Genomic DNA, 17,892 nt, shown 5'->3' on the forward strand with positions numbered 1-17,892 from the left:
TGCAAGTTCAGTTTTAAATGATTATTTCTGATTTCAAGAATGAACGAATATAATCTGTCGGTCACCGTTGTTCACACTGGGCTGTGCAGACGACTGCGAGTGACTCAGTGAATAAGTAGTCAAATGTGGTCTACTTTTAGTAGCCAAATGCCGTCATACATTTAGTGCACGTAAATGCAATAATTACACACTGTTTTTTTTTTATTTTGAAGCTATAGCACCAAAACGTTTGTGGTAAGTAGCACTCCGCACTTCATTTCCTAAACGCTAGTATGTATAGACGAGGAAAAAGTTCTTTCTGTGACTTCATGTTCACATTATTCTGACATTCATACATTATAAAGTGGCAAACCATGTGTTTCTGGTGCATGAATTAAACTGTCTGGCCCCTGAGTTAAAGTCATTGGCAATTGGATTAAACACTGTGGCACTTGGATTAAACTCACTGGCACACGACCTCATTGAGTTGGCACTTTGATTAAACATGTTGGTGCTTAGATTAAATGTGTGGCACACGAATTAAATAGCTCGGCGCTCAGATTAATTCAATGGCATGCAGATTATTTAAGCTGGCACTTGGATTAAAGTGAGCGGGAAAACCTGTAGAATATCTGGGTGCACAAGATACAAATCGAACATGCCAAAACTGACGATCCAAAGCGTCAATCACCGGTAATCTACTACTTACTCGTTCAACAATTCTCTAGTCCTGATGCCTGGTGTGATTCTATGCTTCTGCTATGCAACATTAAACTGTTGAGGAAACTCCATGCAGTACATGATATTCGTATAGGGTTTTTTGCTTAAGCAGTTAGAAGCACTGACTCTGCCCTTTCGTAGAGCATTTGTTTTTCATATAGAAAGCCTGCGTTCGATTTCCACTTGAACTGAAGCTTTTTAATTATTTATTTGTATCTACCTTGAATTTTCGTTCCTGGACAGGGCTAATATTTCGCTGATGATCGACTACGCCAAAACTAGTTTCTGTGAGACGGGCTCTGTAACGCTTGTTGAGTGGTTGCAGATAAATTTAAGTGCATGGGCAATGGAAGGAAACAAGAATACAGTGCTGACTTTCTGTTGTTCGGCCATGCATTTAAATTTAGCTGCAGTCACAGTGTATGAATAAGTTAGGTCGCTGCCCTGCCTAAGGAGAAAGCGCGGGAAGAATGTGTTCGCAGATGACCTTGAGCTACGAGTAGTTTCAGCAGCACGAATTGAGATGGCGATACCGTATGGGGCGCCACGTATTCGTGCGGTGCTCAATCTGAAATTCGCACGCAAAAAACATCTTTCTGAAAGCTTTGTGTGCATAGTATTTTGTAATTTAGAAATGCGTTGCCCTAGGCCTCTGAGTGCTGCAAGTGAATTTGTTTTGCTGATTTGTGATTCAGTGAACGCCCAGTAAAAAAAAAAAGCGAATGGGTCCAATTGGTCATGCCAGTTTTTATCAATCGGTCATAATTGGAATGAACTGGAAGCCAATTGGGATGTGGTGCTTCATTGTGGAGGACCAATTGGACCACACAGTTCTGAGTGGTCATTCCAATAGGCCCACCAGTTTCCGATTGGTCTCCCAATTGGAATGCTTGTCAGTCCAATTGGTTGTACACATCCCAATCGGTAAACCATTGGAACAGTGAATTCAAGTTGGCCTCCCAATTGGAATACTTGTTGGTCTAATTGGATGTGCACATCCAAATTGGAGTGGGACCTTTATTGGAAACATTCTAGTTGTAAAGAGTTCATGTTGTAAGTGTTCAACTGGTTGACCTGGTGCCAGTTAATTTCAACTGGCTGACCAGCTGAACACAGTTCTCTTCAACTGGTTAACCCTATGGAGTGCCATGTGCAAGTTTTGTAAAGTCGGCAATGAGTGACGTGGTAAAATTTTGTAATATTGTTTCAAAAAACATAAAACACCTTACTATAGTAGTACTATATCTGCTTCAAACTTTTCTTGCCACTTCACATCTTTCTATGCAAGCAGCCGCCGCAGTTCATTAATTTGTAGTGACGGGATTGCGTCCGACGTAAACGTGTCATTATCGCAGGTTAAATGAGCAGACGAGACGTACAGGATGAATCGAGTTGCCGAAGTAGAGTAGTGGCCATGGCGTCCAGCCAGCTAGAAGCCCACGAACATTCTAGACGCCTCACGCCACGAGCCACCCGTGCTTGTCATCTTTTTCTCTAGCCGGCGGGCCGACACTAGCGCTACGCTACAAATTAATACGAGAACTTAGTGAGAAAGCGGCTGAACAAGCGTTGGTTTAGTACTAACAACCCTTCCAAAAATGTTGCATGTGAGGCAATAAAGTAAGGTAAAAAGTAGTAAAAGGTAGTAAAGTCCCCCACTACCATGACCTCATAGTGTTTGTTTTTTGTGTTTCTGAATATCTTGCCTCAGACACGTGCATATGCGGTTGTTGATATATTCTTGGGCTCCGGTTCAGATATAGATCACCGCTAGTGCCACCTCCAATCCAGCTATTTTCCCCGTAACCCACATGTGTTCTTGACAGTTGGGTCGCATTCGTGTCCACTGCTGCTCCTCATTCCACATCCCCCGATGCCCCCCCCCCCCCCCCCCCCCCCGGCGTTCTGTGCTCTCTCTGTTGCAGCTTTCGCAATGCATACCTGCACATACTGGTGGTGTTTCCTCCTCACGTGAGTCTCTGTCACAGCAAAAACTGACACTTGTTCTAAAATCTGTTTGCCAAGCTGCTCCCACTTTATTTCACGTCGACCTCCTTGCATATTAAGGAAGCCTACTACCATTGTACTCTGCTTGCGTCTAGTCTGGCGAAGGCCCCTACAACGTCTTTCTTTTCTGTTCTGACCCACTGCCATCAAAGCCACATTCTGACCATCCACACTGTTCTCCATCCTCTGTGCATGTGGAGGTCAGTATGTGGCTTGTTTCCATGTCTCCACACTTATGGGTGTTTGCCCATCTGCGTCAGGATCTCGCCAAGTGCTGTAATCAGTTCCTGGTTGGAGTGCGAGCTTCTTTTTCTCACCTGTAGGTGAGCCCTTCTTTCCACAATTGATGTGGTTATCCCTAAAAAAGTGCACATGCGGTGCCCAAGCTTCTTTCCCAGCCACTAAGCTGTTTCCCTTGTGTAGTGTCCATTTTTGTATGTCCTTTGCCCTGCTGTGTCCTTCGCTCCCACAAATTCCACATATGGGCCTAGCTCCTGGCATGCTGCCTTCATATGTTCGTTTCAACACTTGGTCTTTTGCTCGATAGTGATGGCAATGAGACTGTCGTGCTTTTGCCACTGGCTTGCTTTTGAGCTGCAGACGATCCGAAGCTGAAGCTTAGTCACTCAGTTTATGGTTTCCTTCCCGCAGCTGGTGGGTGCAATCGCGAAACGATGCCTTTTTCGATGCCAATGCTAATCATTTTGTTCGCGCTTGGCCAGTGTGGTAACTAATCAGTGTCTGTTTATCCGCATTATCATCAAAATCAGCTAGCCACAGTGGTGGATGATATGAATGGCATAGAATAAAGGAAAAGTCGCCGCTCCACGATACCCTGCCTCCATCTCGGCGTTGTCGGATACACTTTGACGGCGGACAGCTGCTGGTGTTAATGTGTTAATGGAGCTGTTTGGTTCCTTTACGAAAGTGGTTGTGGGCGTTGCTTCAGCGTGCTTTTCACCATGACCTCGCTGTGCTCGGGTGAGAATCTTATTGTGGCGCTTCTTGGAAAGAATAGGAAGCTGCGGGCACTTTTGAATTTTGAAAATGAACGTTCCATTGTTTTGCTAGCTCAGATCGGGTTCTTTTTTTTATTTCACTACTATGAAATTTTCGCTTTAACGAAACTTTTCTAGCGCCTTGTCAGTTTCATTGTAGCGGGGTTCGACTGTACACGAAATTTATTGCACGTGGAGGCAGCGACTCCACAGCATGTCGATGATGAATCAACAGGCACACATGCAAAAAGGCAGCGCTTTGACAACGACAGGCCACCTCCACGTGAAGAAGAGGATGCTTTTCAACACGGCACTGATAGTGTGGGCCTATTCGCTGCCGACTTAGTTCCTCATGACGCTGGAAAAGCAATTTATTGTTCTAAATTCAGATGCTACTTTTTTTAGCTGTCTCATCTGTGCCTATTTGAATCAAGAAAAATTAATTGTTGTAGAATAACCAGTGAACAGAAATCATTGTGCATGCTATTTCTGTGATGCAGCTATGTTTTTTTTTTACGTTCACTATATTCACGTGATTATAATTCAATCGCCATGCTTGATATCGTGAAGCCAGATTTTCTTATATTTGGATGCCTCTAGCACTTCATTGTCACCAGTCTTGCAACATTGCAGGCGCACTCGCCTACGGCACTGAGGACACAACACCATTTATTAAGGCGAAGGCCTTAGATAGCCTGAGATGCCTCATCAAAGCGAAATATGATTGTCAGCATCCCGCCTCGGCGACATAAGGGGCGAGCTGTACAAAATATATTGCTTTAGGTAGTGCACTAGCTTTCACTGTCTCATAAGCACTTCATCAAGGAGAAGTCCGCGTGGCTTGATAAAATATCGTAAACTATGGCTGATGGCACTGGCCCGACAGTCCCAACATGGGTGTGGTACAACTTAACTGGGTCGACCTTCAGGACCCACTGCAGTACTTCCCACCATATCATGCTGCTTACACTGCCAGAGGCTGAAATGGAGTCATCTGTGTGACGCTAACAAGACTGGCGAGGATAGTGTGTTGATTTAAGTTCTTAATAGAACGCGTTTAGTTGAAAGTTTTCAGACAAAGTTTTTCGTTTATTTTGCTAAGCAACTAGAATGTGTAGCGATATCCGCACATGCGCACAGGCACACATGCACTCACATACACATAGAAACACACGCTTGCAGACCATCGCCTTTCTATTAGCTAGTGTGCCTTTGCCCCTGGGCTGCCATTCTTATTGCAAACACCTCATTTTCTGTCGCGGACAACGCTGTTTTTTTTTTTTATTCTGAACCAAAGATGCCGATGCTGACGCCGCCGGCACCAGAACTTTAGAGAACGGAGCTATTTAGTGCTGTCGCGTCAAAATGCGACTGCTCCCCAGGCCAATGTTTGCGGCTGTCGGAGCATTTATATGACAAATACACCATTAGCAAATCAGTTGCATATAAAATTAGGAAATCAATTTCGTTACAATAAAGTCACAGTGGACTAGTTTATTGACATCCATGCTTATGTGTATATCGAGCGTAACAAACAAGCGAGGCTACGCCACAATAACCTTCTACACGCAGATCGGAGTTGCTCCCCAGTGAGCGCCATTTGTCACATGAAACGGAAACAGCCCAGGCGGCTAACACAATCTGGACGCGGTGCTGCGCAGTGTCATCACCTAACTTATTCTTACACCGTGGCTGCAACCACTCGACATGCAAGATCACCAGCTCGCCCGGATGCAAACCAGCCTGTAACGCTATTGTGTTAAAAGTTAGATGTTTGGCAGGCACGGTACCATGTGTGGGCTGCTTTAGCTGTGCCCAGCTTATGTCATGACAAATACAACGAAACAGGGCCTGTGCACTCTTTAAGTGGGCAGTCTCCATACAACTTTTGTAATGTTCTGTCAAAAGGCTCCAACCAAAAATTGGTTTATTTCCTTATGTTTCAGAATCAACTCGATTTCTTCTTCAGGGGGAGAGCTTAATTAATCTTAAGGGGAGTGAATTAAGACTTCAAATCCCACCAACTAAGAAAATGGTTTACTTATCGACATTTTGGAATCAACATGATTTCATCATGAGGTGTAATCACCCCCCCCCCCCCCCTCCACAGTTGATTGATTGATGTGTGGGGTTCAACGTCCCAAAACCACAACCTTCAACAATTCAGAGCACTTGCTTCGGGAGAACTGACAGCTGTCCCAATGCGCTTTGAGACAAAGAAGCCAACCTGCACAATAATATGTCCTAAAATAACTGGCGCTGGCAAGTGTAGTAAAATGTGACCCCTGAACTTGGGCTGGCCACATGCGTAATTGTGTATGCACCGTCCTCCAAAAAGTAATGTTTTTTGATCAGAGGTTTATCAGCAATCAGCTGAAATTCGAAATGTCAATCTGATCTTTCATGATATATGGGTTTTAACTTCCCTAAACCACCATATGATTATGAGATACTTCGTAGTGGAGGGCTCCAGAAATTTCTACCACCTGGGGTTCTTTAACATGCACCCAAATCTGAGAACATGAGCCTACAGTATTTTCGTCTCCATCAAAAATGCAGTCGCCGCAGCTGGAATTCGATCCCGCGACCTGCTGGTCAGTAACTGAGTACCTTAGCGACTAGACCACCGTGTCGGGGCTGAAGAAGGAATTAAGTTGATTCCGAAAATGTTGGGAAATAAACCATTTTCAATCACAGCCTTCTGAAAGCCCTAGCTTTGCAATGCAGGTAATTTGCATGTTCTGTGGTATCTTTTCTTTTTCAGCTCTGCATAATATAGATAGCGAATTTGTCAAAGCTTGCATTCAAGTCATTGACTGTGAAACAGACCCACGATGTCTCTTGCAAGTGTTTGCCATAATTCATATGATGTGCAGAAACTTCGTTTTAGGTGAGTATTCTTTGCAATGCTTTGCTGCTCTGATTCAGAATGTCGAACTTGATAATCAAATGAGCCGATGTTTTATAACACATTACCTGTCTCCAGTGATGCACATTCAAAGGGACACTAAAAGCAAGTATCAAGTCGACATTGGTTGTTGAAATAGTGGTTCAGAAATCTGAAAGCGTTACTTTTCTGCCGAGGAAAGGCTTATTTTAAGTTAAAATCGCGTTTTAGTGGTGCGCAATAAGTTAGCACACTTTAAATTACCCCTCTCAACGAAACGTCTGACGTCATTGTTGCCGTGCACAATGTTGCCCGGCTCTAATGCGCGGCCGCCAACACTATAAGAGCAGCAGAGGGAAAGTAGCGGTAGCCACATCAGCAAAAACAGCCATTCAAGAATTTTTAGCCATGGCCTTGAAGATTTCAGTTAGGCTTGGCTCAACTGGATCCCGCTAGATGGCACGACTTGTCCAGTTTGACCACCCAAAAATTGACCATTCGCACCATTTCGCAATTTCTTTACCATTCGCACCATTGCACATAGTAACGTCCGGCAGTTCTTTTTTACATAAATCAAACAGAAATGAACAAGTAGCATTTTATTTCATCTCTTGATGCTCAAAAGGTTCTAGTGCAGTTAGTGGTTACTAGTGATTAATTGTAGGCAATTTGTCTGATGTCATCGGGATCAATTTGAGAATGTCCTACTGCGGCGCATGTATTTTTCTGCATTTAACTTCTCGGTAAGTAGGGCACTGCAGTTGATAATGCCGTTTTAGAGATCATACATCGAGCTTTCACTCTGATATAAATTGTTAATTGACTTTAGTGTCCCTTTAATGAAATTTTCCAGTGTGAGAGAGTAGGTGAGTGTGTACAGTTAAAGAAACTTGCAATATTATGGTGAAAGGATTCCTGCACACAAATGTGTATGCATTGATTACCTTGGAGGATCCCTCCTGCACAGACACATTGTTGGCAATTGCCAAGAACAACTTATTTTAATAATATTATTATTACTATTAATATTATTAGACATAGTAGTAGTATTATTGAACCTGCCTATAATGCACCTCTATGCAAAAAATTCATCGATATTGCAAAGTTTTTCGATTCCCCGCCATTACTCCATAGAAGCACAATTTTTCAACCTCTATATAACGAAGTGGCAGCGGGAGACACCTTTGGTAAAAGAACTCTACTTTTTATAGCACAAGCATGCATCTTTTGTGGTTGCCTCCTCCCCCCCTTTTCGAGGACAATGCACGAAGCGGCAGTGGCATGCATTGCCCACTTGAGGCCCCAGCTACTGCGAGGCAAGGGCGAGTGCTCGGGAGTGCACATGGATAGGGCCGCTGATTTTGCCATCACGGGCGCATGCACAGTCATACCCTCCCGCTTCCCTTCAAATTAAAAACAAAAACAGATGATGACTTCTACGTTGGCAGCACCAATTTCATGTTGTCCGGGGTGTTCTCACTTTTTGACTCCATGTGTGCGTGCGAATAGCTCCGGCAATGTGCCATTGTGTTGCCAGAGCCAGTATTAGAGGTCACGGATTGACAATGGTAGAACAGCATTGTATTGACATCCTACGAGCGTTCACTATTGTCATCCCTTACGAACAAGCATTATAAAGCGAAAAAATCAGTTTCACCACCAGGGCAAAGCAATGAATGTGATAGCGACAAATGGTAATGTTATATGAAGTAAGGCTGGCAGCTAATAACTTTTCGGACCTGATATCGCATAACTCTACAAAACACTGATGTGAGAGAATATGTTGCTTCAGGGGAAAAAGCTCCTTTCGCACAGTCTCGTGTTCAGAGTGCAGCACATGGAGCCATACGCTCATGGTTTCCGAGGTAGCGCACGCATCAACGATCACAACCATACCCTTAGAATCAAAGTTCACTGTTGCTGCTTAAGTGACCCCCTCCCTCCTCTCCTCTTTTCGTGCTCGTTCAAGGGTGTTTCCTTACTAAGTAATTCACGGCAGGTGTTACGGGAATGCGGTGGGGGGGGGGGGGGCAGTTTTATTGCATGTGCCTTCCAGGCGGTAAAGATGGGTTGGCTCGTCTAATCTCCGCTTCAGCGCTTTTATCGGTGGGTTGAACTTACGATGCAGGAGGGCATGTTATCAAAGGCGATGTTCATATAATTGCTATCATGGTAATAACATTTTTTTTACTGCTAAATAAATCTTTCCAATGTGCTATGCCTTCAGTTCCCTTTTTTGTTTGTTTATTTTTGGTGTTTCTTTTTGGAATGTCATGCTGAAACTGCATATAACGAAAACGTGTTTGTAACAAATTTGTCAGGAAATTTGTGAATTTCATTATATCCAAGTTTAACTGTAGTAACAGTATTAGCAGTAGTAGTATGGGGTTCGTGTGTTTGTGACTTATTGCAACGCTGCCTACCCACTCTGTTCTAGGCTTGTTGGTATGTGTGCACTGTAGAGCAAGTTCACGTTGACCTTTTATTTTGCGCTGTACCTGTACTTTATATTCTCAATGTTTTTTTTTTTTTTTCAGGTGAACTAGAAGAATCGTTGTTTGAAGTATGTGCGAACTATTTTCCTATTGACTTCAATCCTGTAAGTCTCACTGGCTGGATTTATCACCTTTAAGCTACAGTTGAGATTCGATATAGCAAAGTGATCACTATGCTCGAACTGTTTCGTTAAATCATAAAGTTCATAATATTTAGAAAGGGATTTTTCGGTGCTTCAATATTTGATATAGTAATATAACAACACGCAGAAGCTCCCTATGGTGTTGTTTTGGCTGCCAGTTCATGCCTGCGCAGGGGAAAAACCCACGAGGGCAGCGCAGCCTTAAAAGGCCAGTAAACAACCCCAAGGTCCAAAAATTGTTGTAAAGGGAAATAGGTAGACTTTAGCTTCGTGAACATGCTGCCGCAAGAATTTTGGAATATGTGCTATACAGTCAAGCCCACATATAACGGCCCCACTTAAAACGAACTTTCTCTTAAAACGAACAATATCCACGTGACCGTGAAAATATACATTGGTTCAATGGCACAAAATGGAACTTACAACGAACGTCTCCAAGCGCCGCTGATCGGTTACAGCGAACGGAGTCAGTGGTCTGCCGACTTCCCGGGAAACCAATTTCGACCACCGATCAGGCATCGACGAGGCGCCCATTCATTCTTATTGTTAAACGCCGACCCTGCCTCCGCGCCCCTCTAGTTGCCGCTCTCCACGACCGCTTTTTGTTATGCACCCCTCCGTCCTCTGTCCCCCCGCTACTCTGAGCACCCCGCATCGCCAGACAAGGCCCGTGTTTTCACACTGCCACCGATCTTTCGAAGACCGGTCAGCCATTTACCCTGTTTTCGATCGCTGGTACTGTCGTTGGGGTCGCCAGCCTGGAGTGACCAGACCATTTGCCAACATCATCGGCCACTGACTGTATCCGATAGTCTGAGACTAGTGCACGCACGTACGCTACCCCACCGACTCTGATAATTTGCGATTTGTTTCGTGTTTACGACTTGTTCTCGCTCACTTCGCACTCGGCTCATCAAGTCTTCCACGCGTGTGCGGAAGCTCAAAAACGGCTGTTAATTTGTGCGGAACGAATCGCGAAATATGAAGTTCGTGAGGCTACACAAACCCGCCAGTGCAACAAAATGGTTTTTTGACCACGGCCGCCGATTCTTCGAACGTTGCCGCGTGCACCGATTCAGGCAGCCATGCACTATTTCCATGTTTTTCTACGTGCGAGTTTCGCAGACCTTTCAAGCAAGCTACCCAACCTGCCTCCTCGTGTGTTTTAGTTTTCAAGGTCGCCCTCCCGCCGCATCCTCCCCTCTCCATATCGCAACTCCTTGCCCTTCTCTCGCAAGTCTGCTCTCCTCTCTTGATCACACCCCCTTCGCCCGTCTCCACCGCTCCGCGACGCCCGCCATGCTGGCTCGAATTAGTTTCGTTTTCTGACTGGAAACGAGCCCAGAGCCGTTTCACGCGTTCTGGCATGTGTGTCGTGTGTGCACGTCTTGCTAGCTCTTGGTATGCGTGTGTGGTCATGATGGCCGACGGGAGGACTAGCATGCTTTTTCCTGCCCCCCAACAAAACGCCGGAAGTGTGACCACTTGGCTTGAGCGTGATCTGCGTGTTAGGTGCCGCGTTGCGGAGCGCTTGCTCATAGCTGTTGACCACCTACCTGGCTGCCAATTTGCCACTTCAGGCATCCCGGTATTCAGCTGTAGAGATGGTGAATATTTCGTGGGCGGTGGTGACGGCTACATGCGCGCGGAACTGTTTTCGCGAGGCCGACTTCGTCGACGTCGGGCCTGATGCCGAGCCTGAAGCTTCCAAACAGGACCGCTGCGGCGGCGATTTGTGGCAGCGCGTCGTCGGCTCCGACCTGGGAGAGCGGGTAGGACATCTGTTGCGATGGTTTAATTAGGACCGATGATAATGACAACACTGCGGAACTGTGCACGGATTGGGGCATTGTGAATGAAGTACGTGGCGAGAGCGATTTGGAGGAATCGGATTGCGAGGACGACGAAACTTTGGAGCCAGCCATCATGCAGCTTATGCCACGGGCCTCGGCGAACGAGCAGCCTGCGGTTTTAAATGAACTCGAGCTCGCCCTTATCGTTTCTGCCCTTCGAAACACGTGCATCACGGACTTTTTGGGGCAAAAAAAGTGTGTTTTCACTCGCAACTTTTTTTTTTAAAAGCTGTGTTTCATTTACTGCAAACTTTGGGATACAGGGAACAGATGCGCGTCACACTCAGGTTCGTTATAAGTGGGCTCGACTGTATTAAAGGGGCCCTGCAACACTTTTTGAGCATGTTCAGAAAATGGTGCCGATTGGTAGACTCCCGAGAACATGCGAGCCAAATGTTATAGCACAGCATGCTGCCTGGAATTGACAATGAGATATCAGTCCGCTAAAATTTGCTTTCTCTTTCCTAGACAAATGACAGAAGACGCTCAAAAATCACTCGTAGAATGCCCATCAATCAGCCATTGGCTGATTTGAACACGGCGCGCTCGTTTGTTACAGCGATCGCCGCGGGAGGCTGTCACTTGTCCATGGGCGCGCGCGGGATCGCACTGAAGAAACTGCGTATTCAAAGGAGAAAAAAAAAAGAAAAAAATGCTCAAGGTCACGAGGCACGTGTGAAGTTTTTTGTTTGCCGCTCCCATTCCTCCCTGCTTAGCTTCCAACATGCTTTCAGCGCTTTCGTCGGGACGAGAGAAGAGAAAATGAGTTTGCAGAGTGTGACAAATCTTTGTAACTCCGCTCGCACTGGACGGATTCCTAAAATTTTTGCGGCGTTGAACTTCTTAGGCAATAAGCTCTTCCAGAGAATTAATTTCATGGTTACTCAAAAAAGTGTTTCCGGCTTCCGTTAGAGAAGTTACATGGGCTAGAACATCGGTGTCATCTGGTTTTAAATTTTCGCGCGGCCTGGCCACTCTTCTCCTTCAAAGGGAGGGAGAGGCGTAGCCCTTCGTCGTGACTCCGCCCACTTTGGCAATGTGACGTCGGCGAACTCGATCAATCGCAACGTACTTTTGCCAGCTGTGATGCCTGGTTGTTTACTGTTTACCTGGTGCCGATGCTTCTCCGCAGCTCAGTCACTCGATTTGCAGCAAAACTGCGTTCCAGAACCCAGACATGAAGTTGGCCCGGTTTTTCGGGAGTTCGATTTTTTGTGAGCAGACTGTCGTGCCATCTGGGAGCAGCAACACAAAGCACATATAATGCGTTTAATAGTGGGTGCGCTGATCGATAGGTGGCGTGACAATCTGCTCACTCCCAAAAACTGGGCCAGTAACGTGTCCGGATTTACATGGAGCCTATGGGGAGTTTCGCAACTCGTATGATTGAATAATTGTCTTAGCTGTGAGGGGGGAACAGGAACTGTCACTACTGTTTTTTTTTTTTTTTTTTGAGACCTGTTTCAGACCAATCAACAAGCTGCGTGCTACACCACGTCGCCGATCGCAGAGTTGGCGTCACTGCGCATGGAAGGAGCATCGGTCAGGCATAAAAAAGTGGCGCGGGAATGGTTTTTTGAAATTGAGGCCCTGTACAGCTTTGTAATATTCAGAAAACGTGATCGCTGCTGTCTACTCTACGAATTTCTGAGCTTGCTTGGGGGGGAGGGGGGGAGGAGAGCTCGATCCTGTTGACTGGCTCTTTAAAGCCATCCGAGTCACCCGAACATGGGGGCCTCTATATGCAGGCCAAGTAGACAGTCGCATGATGCTGTGACAGGGTACCGATATGCAGAGACATAGCGAATGAATGTAGCAATTGTGCGCCCAGGCCGAGCATTAAAAGTGCAAGGCAACAATCAGTGCTATCTACCACATAAACTATAAAATAACAAAAGCAACTGCCACTGCCCCCAGGCACATGTGTTACATAAAGGTGCTATCGCCTGCTGAGTCCGTTGTTGCTTGCATGGGCGTGGTGTGCAGCCTTGTCAAAATCAATCCACAGCCGTGATTACAGCACCCAGATGTGTCAATGCTGGTATTACAAAGGAAACTCGAACAAAAACCTGCCTTGTGTCAGAAGCAGAGAGAAATGACTGCTTTTGTACTTATGTGATGAAAAACTTCATTAGGTCAAGTTTGGCAGCCAAGTTAATTTGCTGATTTGGTTTGATGGCAGCATTCCATTCTATTTTTACCCAAATGGGAGTGAAAATTTTATTTTTATATTTGGAACTCCATAATGTAAGGTTTCGTTAGATCAACTTTTAAGTGTATTTAGCTTTTGTCTTGGGTAGAAATGGTGTTAGAAAGTGGCTAGCTTTGAATCATCTAATATTCGCTTATGTTATTCGCAATGTTCATAGACTGTCGCGCTGCTTAGCAGAATTCAGCTGCGTCCTCTTGAGGATGATCAGTAGGCAGACGCTCCCTTGTTCGGCGGTGCTAGCCTCAGTGTTAACGCGTTAGCAAGAAACGAACACAAACCACTTTGTATGTTTCGTGCATCAGTGAATATACTGGACCGTTCATGACACGATAAATCTGATTCGTTCTTAAGAGACACGATGTTTTCATGAAATTACGTGGCAACTCATGTTCTCAACTCATGCACGACCTGTGCAGAGCCTCTGCGTGGAATGCAACGAACCTCCTTTGTGTCATCGAATTGACCCTGTCATACATTTTAAGAATAAGGTCATCGCCTGAACATTACTGCTACGACATCGCTACAAAGTTTAATTCACGCTTACACTACCTAAACAAACCGAACTTAATCAAATCACTACTCTTACGAGGATCACTGTCACATGTACGCCATCCCTGGGGAAACATTTCAGGTCGCCATTAAGTCACCTAGACTGCCACCATGGCTTGACCTGTCGCACCTTTGCGATTTGTCACTAAGCTGTTTCAACAAAAAAGACACTCCACCAGGACACGTAATGCAAGAGTTTTGTACACTTCAACATAAATATAGGGATCAAAAAAAAAATTTCACACAGATGGCTCGAAAACAAAAAAACTATGCGGGTATGGGGATTGTGACAGCGGAAGAGGCATTTACTGTGAGAGTGCCTCAATGTTTTTCTGTTTTTTCAGCTGAAGTTTATGCCTTGTATAAAGCAGTTCAGAAAATCGTCACTGGCAGACTCAAGAAAGCAATTATATATATGGACTCATTAAGCACACTAAAAGCTCTACATGTAAAATCCGAATGTGAGCCGTTAATTGGGAACATTTTAAACATGGTATATCTAAATAGCCAAGCAGTTTTGATCCGTTTCTTCTGGGTCCCAAGCCATGGTGGGATACCTGGAAATGAAAAAGATAGGTATGCTGTGATGGCAGCTCATGAAACAGTATCAAAAGTAAACATTCCCCATAAAGACAGCCTGCGTGCAATTCGTCTAGCTTTGTTAGCAAAATGGCAGCAACAGTGGGACTTGTGCACGAGTAACAAGCTTCATCTTGTGAAGCCTATACTTAGTGAATAGAAGGTCTGTTGTCATCAAGAACAGTTTATCGGAGTTATATTATGCCAACTTCGCATTGGGCACACACACTTGACTCAGAATTTTTTACTCACAAAGGAACAACAACCAATATGCTAAAAGTGCCAAGAACCATTATCAGTTATACACATCTCAATCGAATGCCCCACTACTGAAACACAGAGAAAAAAAATATTTCAGCGCACTATACAAACAACACATACCTTTACACCCATCTCCACTTCTAGGAGATCATTCTCTAGTAACCGTGCATAACGTGATAGACTTGATGAAAGAATGTGGTTCCCTAAATAAGCTTTGAAGCCTCATCATCTGAGTGCCCGTTTTGAAACACCTTGTGCCTGGTGCAGCATAGCCTCAGTTGCTTTTGCGCCACAGAAAACTGAATTAACTAACGCTCTCGATTATAGCCCGCAGAGTACACATATCAGCTTCGTGAGATTTTCTGCAGCTACTATGGTTAGTTAAATGTTATCACCTGACTTTTGCAGTTGAAACCCACCTTGTATTATGTGTGTACAGTAATCCCTCGTTAACTCGAAGCCATCAAATCCGAGGAAAATTTCGAGATAAACGGTATTTCGAGTTGAGCAAAACGCCGAAAATGTTCGCCCAGGTCACTGTAAAAGAAAAGCCAGTGCTGCTAGGAAAAGCTCCACTGCACAAAACAGCTACCGTAGTAAAGGCACAAGAATTCGGAGGGGAAAAAAATTTATTACCGAGGACCAAAAAATTGCGTGATGCTCGCCTGTTTCGCTTTAGCGTTCGGTCCGAGAAAGGCGTTCTCCAGTTGCTCAACACATCGCATGAGCCGTTGGTCGCCACCACTGCATTCGACCTTGTTGCGGAGCAAGCACAGCATGTTACGTGTTTCTGTCGTCGTAGGCACTTCTCGAGGCTCTTCCTCATCTGCATGGTCATCTGCGTTGTTCACGGCCATCTCAACGATATCGGCGTCCGACAGCATTCCGGTAACGGGGACGTCGGCCTTGTAGAGCGCATACTCCTCAAAGGCGATCTCGCCGTCTTCAGTATCGCTCACGCAGCCAGTTGCCTTGCGCACTTCATTGCACAGCTCATCACAGCCGCTGAATTCTGCGCCAATGTCTTCTTCGATCGATTCCGGAGCGCGAGAAAACTCTGCATGTGCGAAGCAGTTAGCAGTCGCCAGCGGGCGTAGTTGGCGCCAGGCTTCGGCCATCAGATTGACTGCACCCAGCAGATCGATTTCATACTTTTTCCCATTGTCGTATGACAGCAGAATTCGGTGCAGCAGGCTTTTCCTATAATACTTGCGGGCCATCTCAATGACTCCCTGATCCATTGGCTGGAGAACGGACGTCATGTTCGCCGGCAGGAACTCCAGCGTAACAGCCGCCAAGTTGTCGATTTTTCCGTGGCCGGGTCAGTTATCCACAACAAACAACACTTTCCGACCGTCCTTTGCCATCTTCTGATCAAGCGCACGGACATGCTCTTCGAAAAGCGCCGCCGTCATCCAGGCTGTTTTATTTGCGCGGTAGGTCACATCCCTCGGGAGCCGTGCATTTCGGAAACACCTGGGATTCAGCGACTTGCCAATGATGAGGAGGGGCAGCTTTTCATCGCCGGTAGCGTTGGCACCAAAAAGAATTGTTATCCTGTCTTTTCGTTGCTTAGCGCCTGAGCACGCTTCGCCTTTTGGTGTGTATGTGCGGCTAGGCAGCATCTTGTAAAAGAGAGCGGCTTCGTCTAGGTTAAAGATGTCCTTGTCCGCGTACTCCTTTTGCAGCTCGGCTAGGCGTAGCTTGCGCCATGCGTCTGCAGCCTGTTCGTCAACAATGCCGCTTTCGCCGTGGATAGGCTTCGATGACACGTTATTTCGCGTCTTAAACCGCTCGAACCAGCCATTGCTGCAACTGAAATCCGCGTGACCCATCTGCAGTGCTAAAGCGTCTGCTTTCTCCATCATCATTTGGGTTGTCACGGGAAGATTGGCTGCTCGAACGTTTTGGAGCCACAACAGAAGTGCTGCTTCGACGTCCGGGAATTTGGACGCTCGAATGCGCTTCCGCTTGCTTGAGAAGCTTTGCTCGAAGCCTTCCAAAACCTTTTGTTTGTTCTTAAGCACTGTCGAGAGGGTTGACAAAGGGATGCCGAATTCTTTGGCGATGCACGACTTGCTTCGACTTGCTTTTTCCACTTCCTTGATTAGCGCGACTTTTCTCTCCAACGTCAGAGATTTGCACTGCTTTGGGCGGGACATCTTGGTCGATATTCGGAAGCGTCCGTTGCACAGACCACTCACTACTCAGCAAAACTGAGCTCAAGATGCATCGTGCACAGATCGCGAGGAAAACAAAGAATACCAGCTCGCACATGCAAGGGCTAGGTTGCGTACTGACGGGCGCATGCTGCACACGCCGCCCACCGCGCATAAGTCGCGCGCAGGTGCGCACACGTGATCACTCCCACAGTTGCCTGACAAGGCTGATAGGAAACGGCTGCGTCCGCGGGAATTTCAAATTCGCCCTTCACGACTGCGTTCGGCACGTATAGTAAGAGCTAAGCGTTCGCACGGAGCCCTCGTTTCCTGTTGGGAGTAGACTTTGCCTTCTGCCCTCCCTGTCAAGATTTCGAGATATCCACTGTTCCCTCCGGAAAACGTTTCGAGATAAGTGGGGGCAAATACATAGCACCTATGGGAGGTGAATGCACGGCGAAAAAAAGTTTAGACTTAACCGAGATTTCGAGATATGCGAGTTCGAGTTAACGAGGGTTTACTGTATAGCATTTGTCAGTGCTTTTGTAGTGCATGAATCCTATAACATTTATTGTACGCAGAAAGTAGCGCAGGCTCCCAATTTGCTCTACCAAACCTTGGCCTATGCTGCGCCACTTGTTTTTCGTGTTCGTTGATAGATGGCAGCACACTGCGATTCCTTTCTTGTCGGGTATCGGAGCAAAATGTTCACCGCACCCCCAGATAAATGTGGTGAGTGACGCTGTGTTGCTATTGTGCAGGGTGAATGACGCGTTGTTGGTGCTAGCGAAGTCGTTCGGCGGTGAGAATTCCTCAGATTGTTTTCAGCAGTGATGTTTAAATAAACTGCTTTGATATTGAGGATTTTTCACCAGATGTAGATGGTTGTCAACGCACTGAGAGTGACAGCGACGATGAACAATCAGCTGCTAGCTCACGAGCAGCGAGTTGCACTTCATGTCCTGTCGTGCGTTAATGTTTTTTCATGCTCGTAAGTCACTTTAATTATATTTATTGTATAATATCCTTCAGAGGGTTCAAAATAAAAGC

At 45.8% G+C, this 17,892-nt stretch overlaps 1 protein-coding gene across 3 annotated transcripts in view; it reads left to right on the forward strand.

Moving 5' to 3' along the window:
* Positions 1-17,892, forward strand: part of Mms19 (MMS19 nucleotide excision repair protein) — a 252,136-nt gene that overhangs the window by 17,824 nt on the left and 216,420 nt on the right. For all 3 annotated transcript variants that reach the window (XM_075876298.1, XM_037426866.2, XM_037426865.2), the window contains exons 6-7: positions 6,469-6,594; positions 9,129-9,190. In XM_075876298.1, coding sequence (XP_075732413.1) covers positions 6,469-6,594; positions 9,129-9,190 — 188 coding nt within the window. The remainder of the gene's footprint in view (positions 1-6,468; positions 6,595-9,128; positions 9,191-17,892) is intronic.

Source organism: Rhipicephalus microplus, chromosome X (genome assembly GCF_043290135.1).
Source record: "Rhipicephalus microplus isolate Deutch F79 chromosome X, USDA_Rmic, whole genome shotgun sequence".
In the NCBI taxonomy this organism is placed as follows: domain Eukaryota; kingdom Metazoa; phylum Arthropoda; class Arachnida; order Ixodida; family Ixodidae; genus Rhipicephalus; species Rhipicephalus microplus.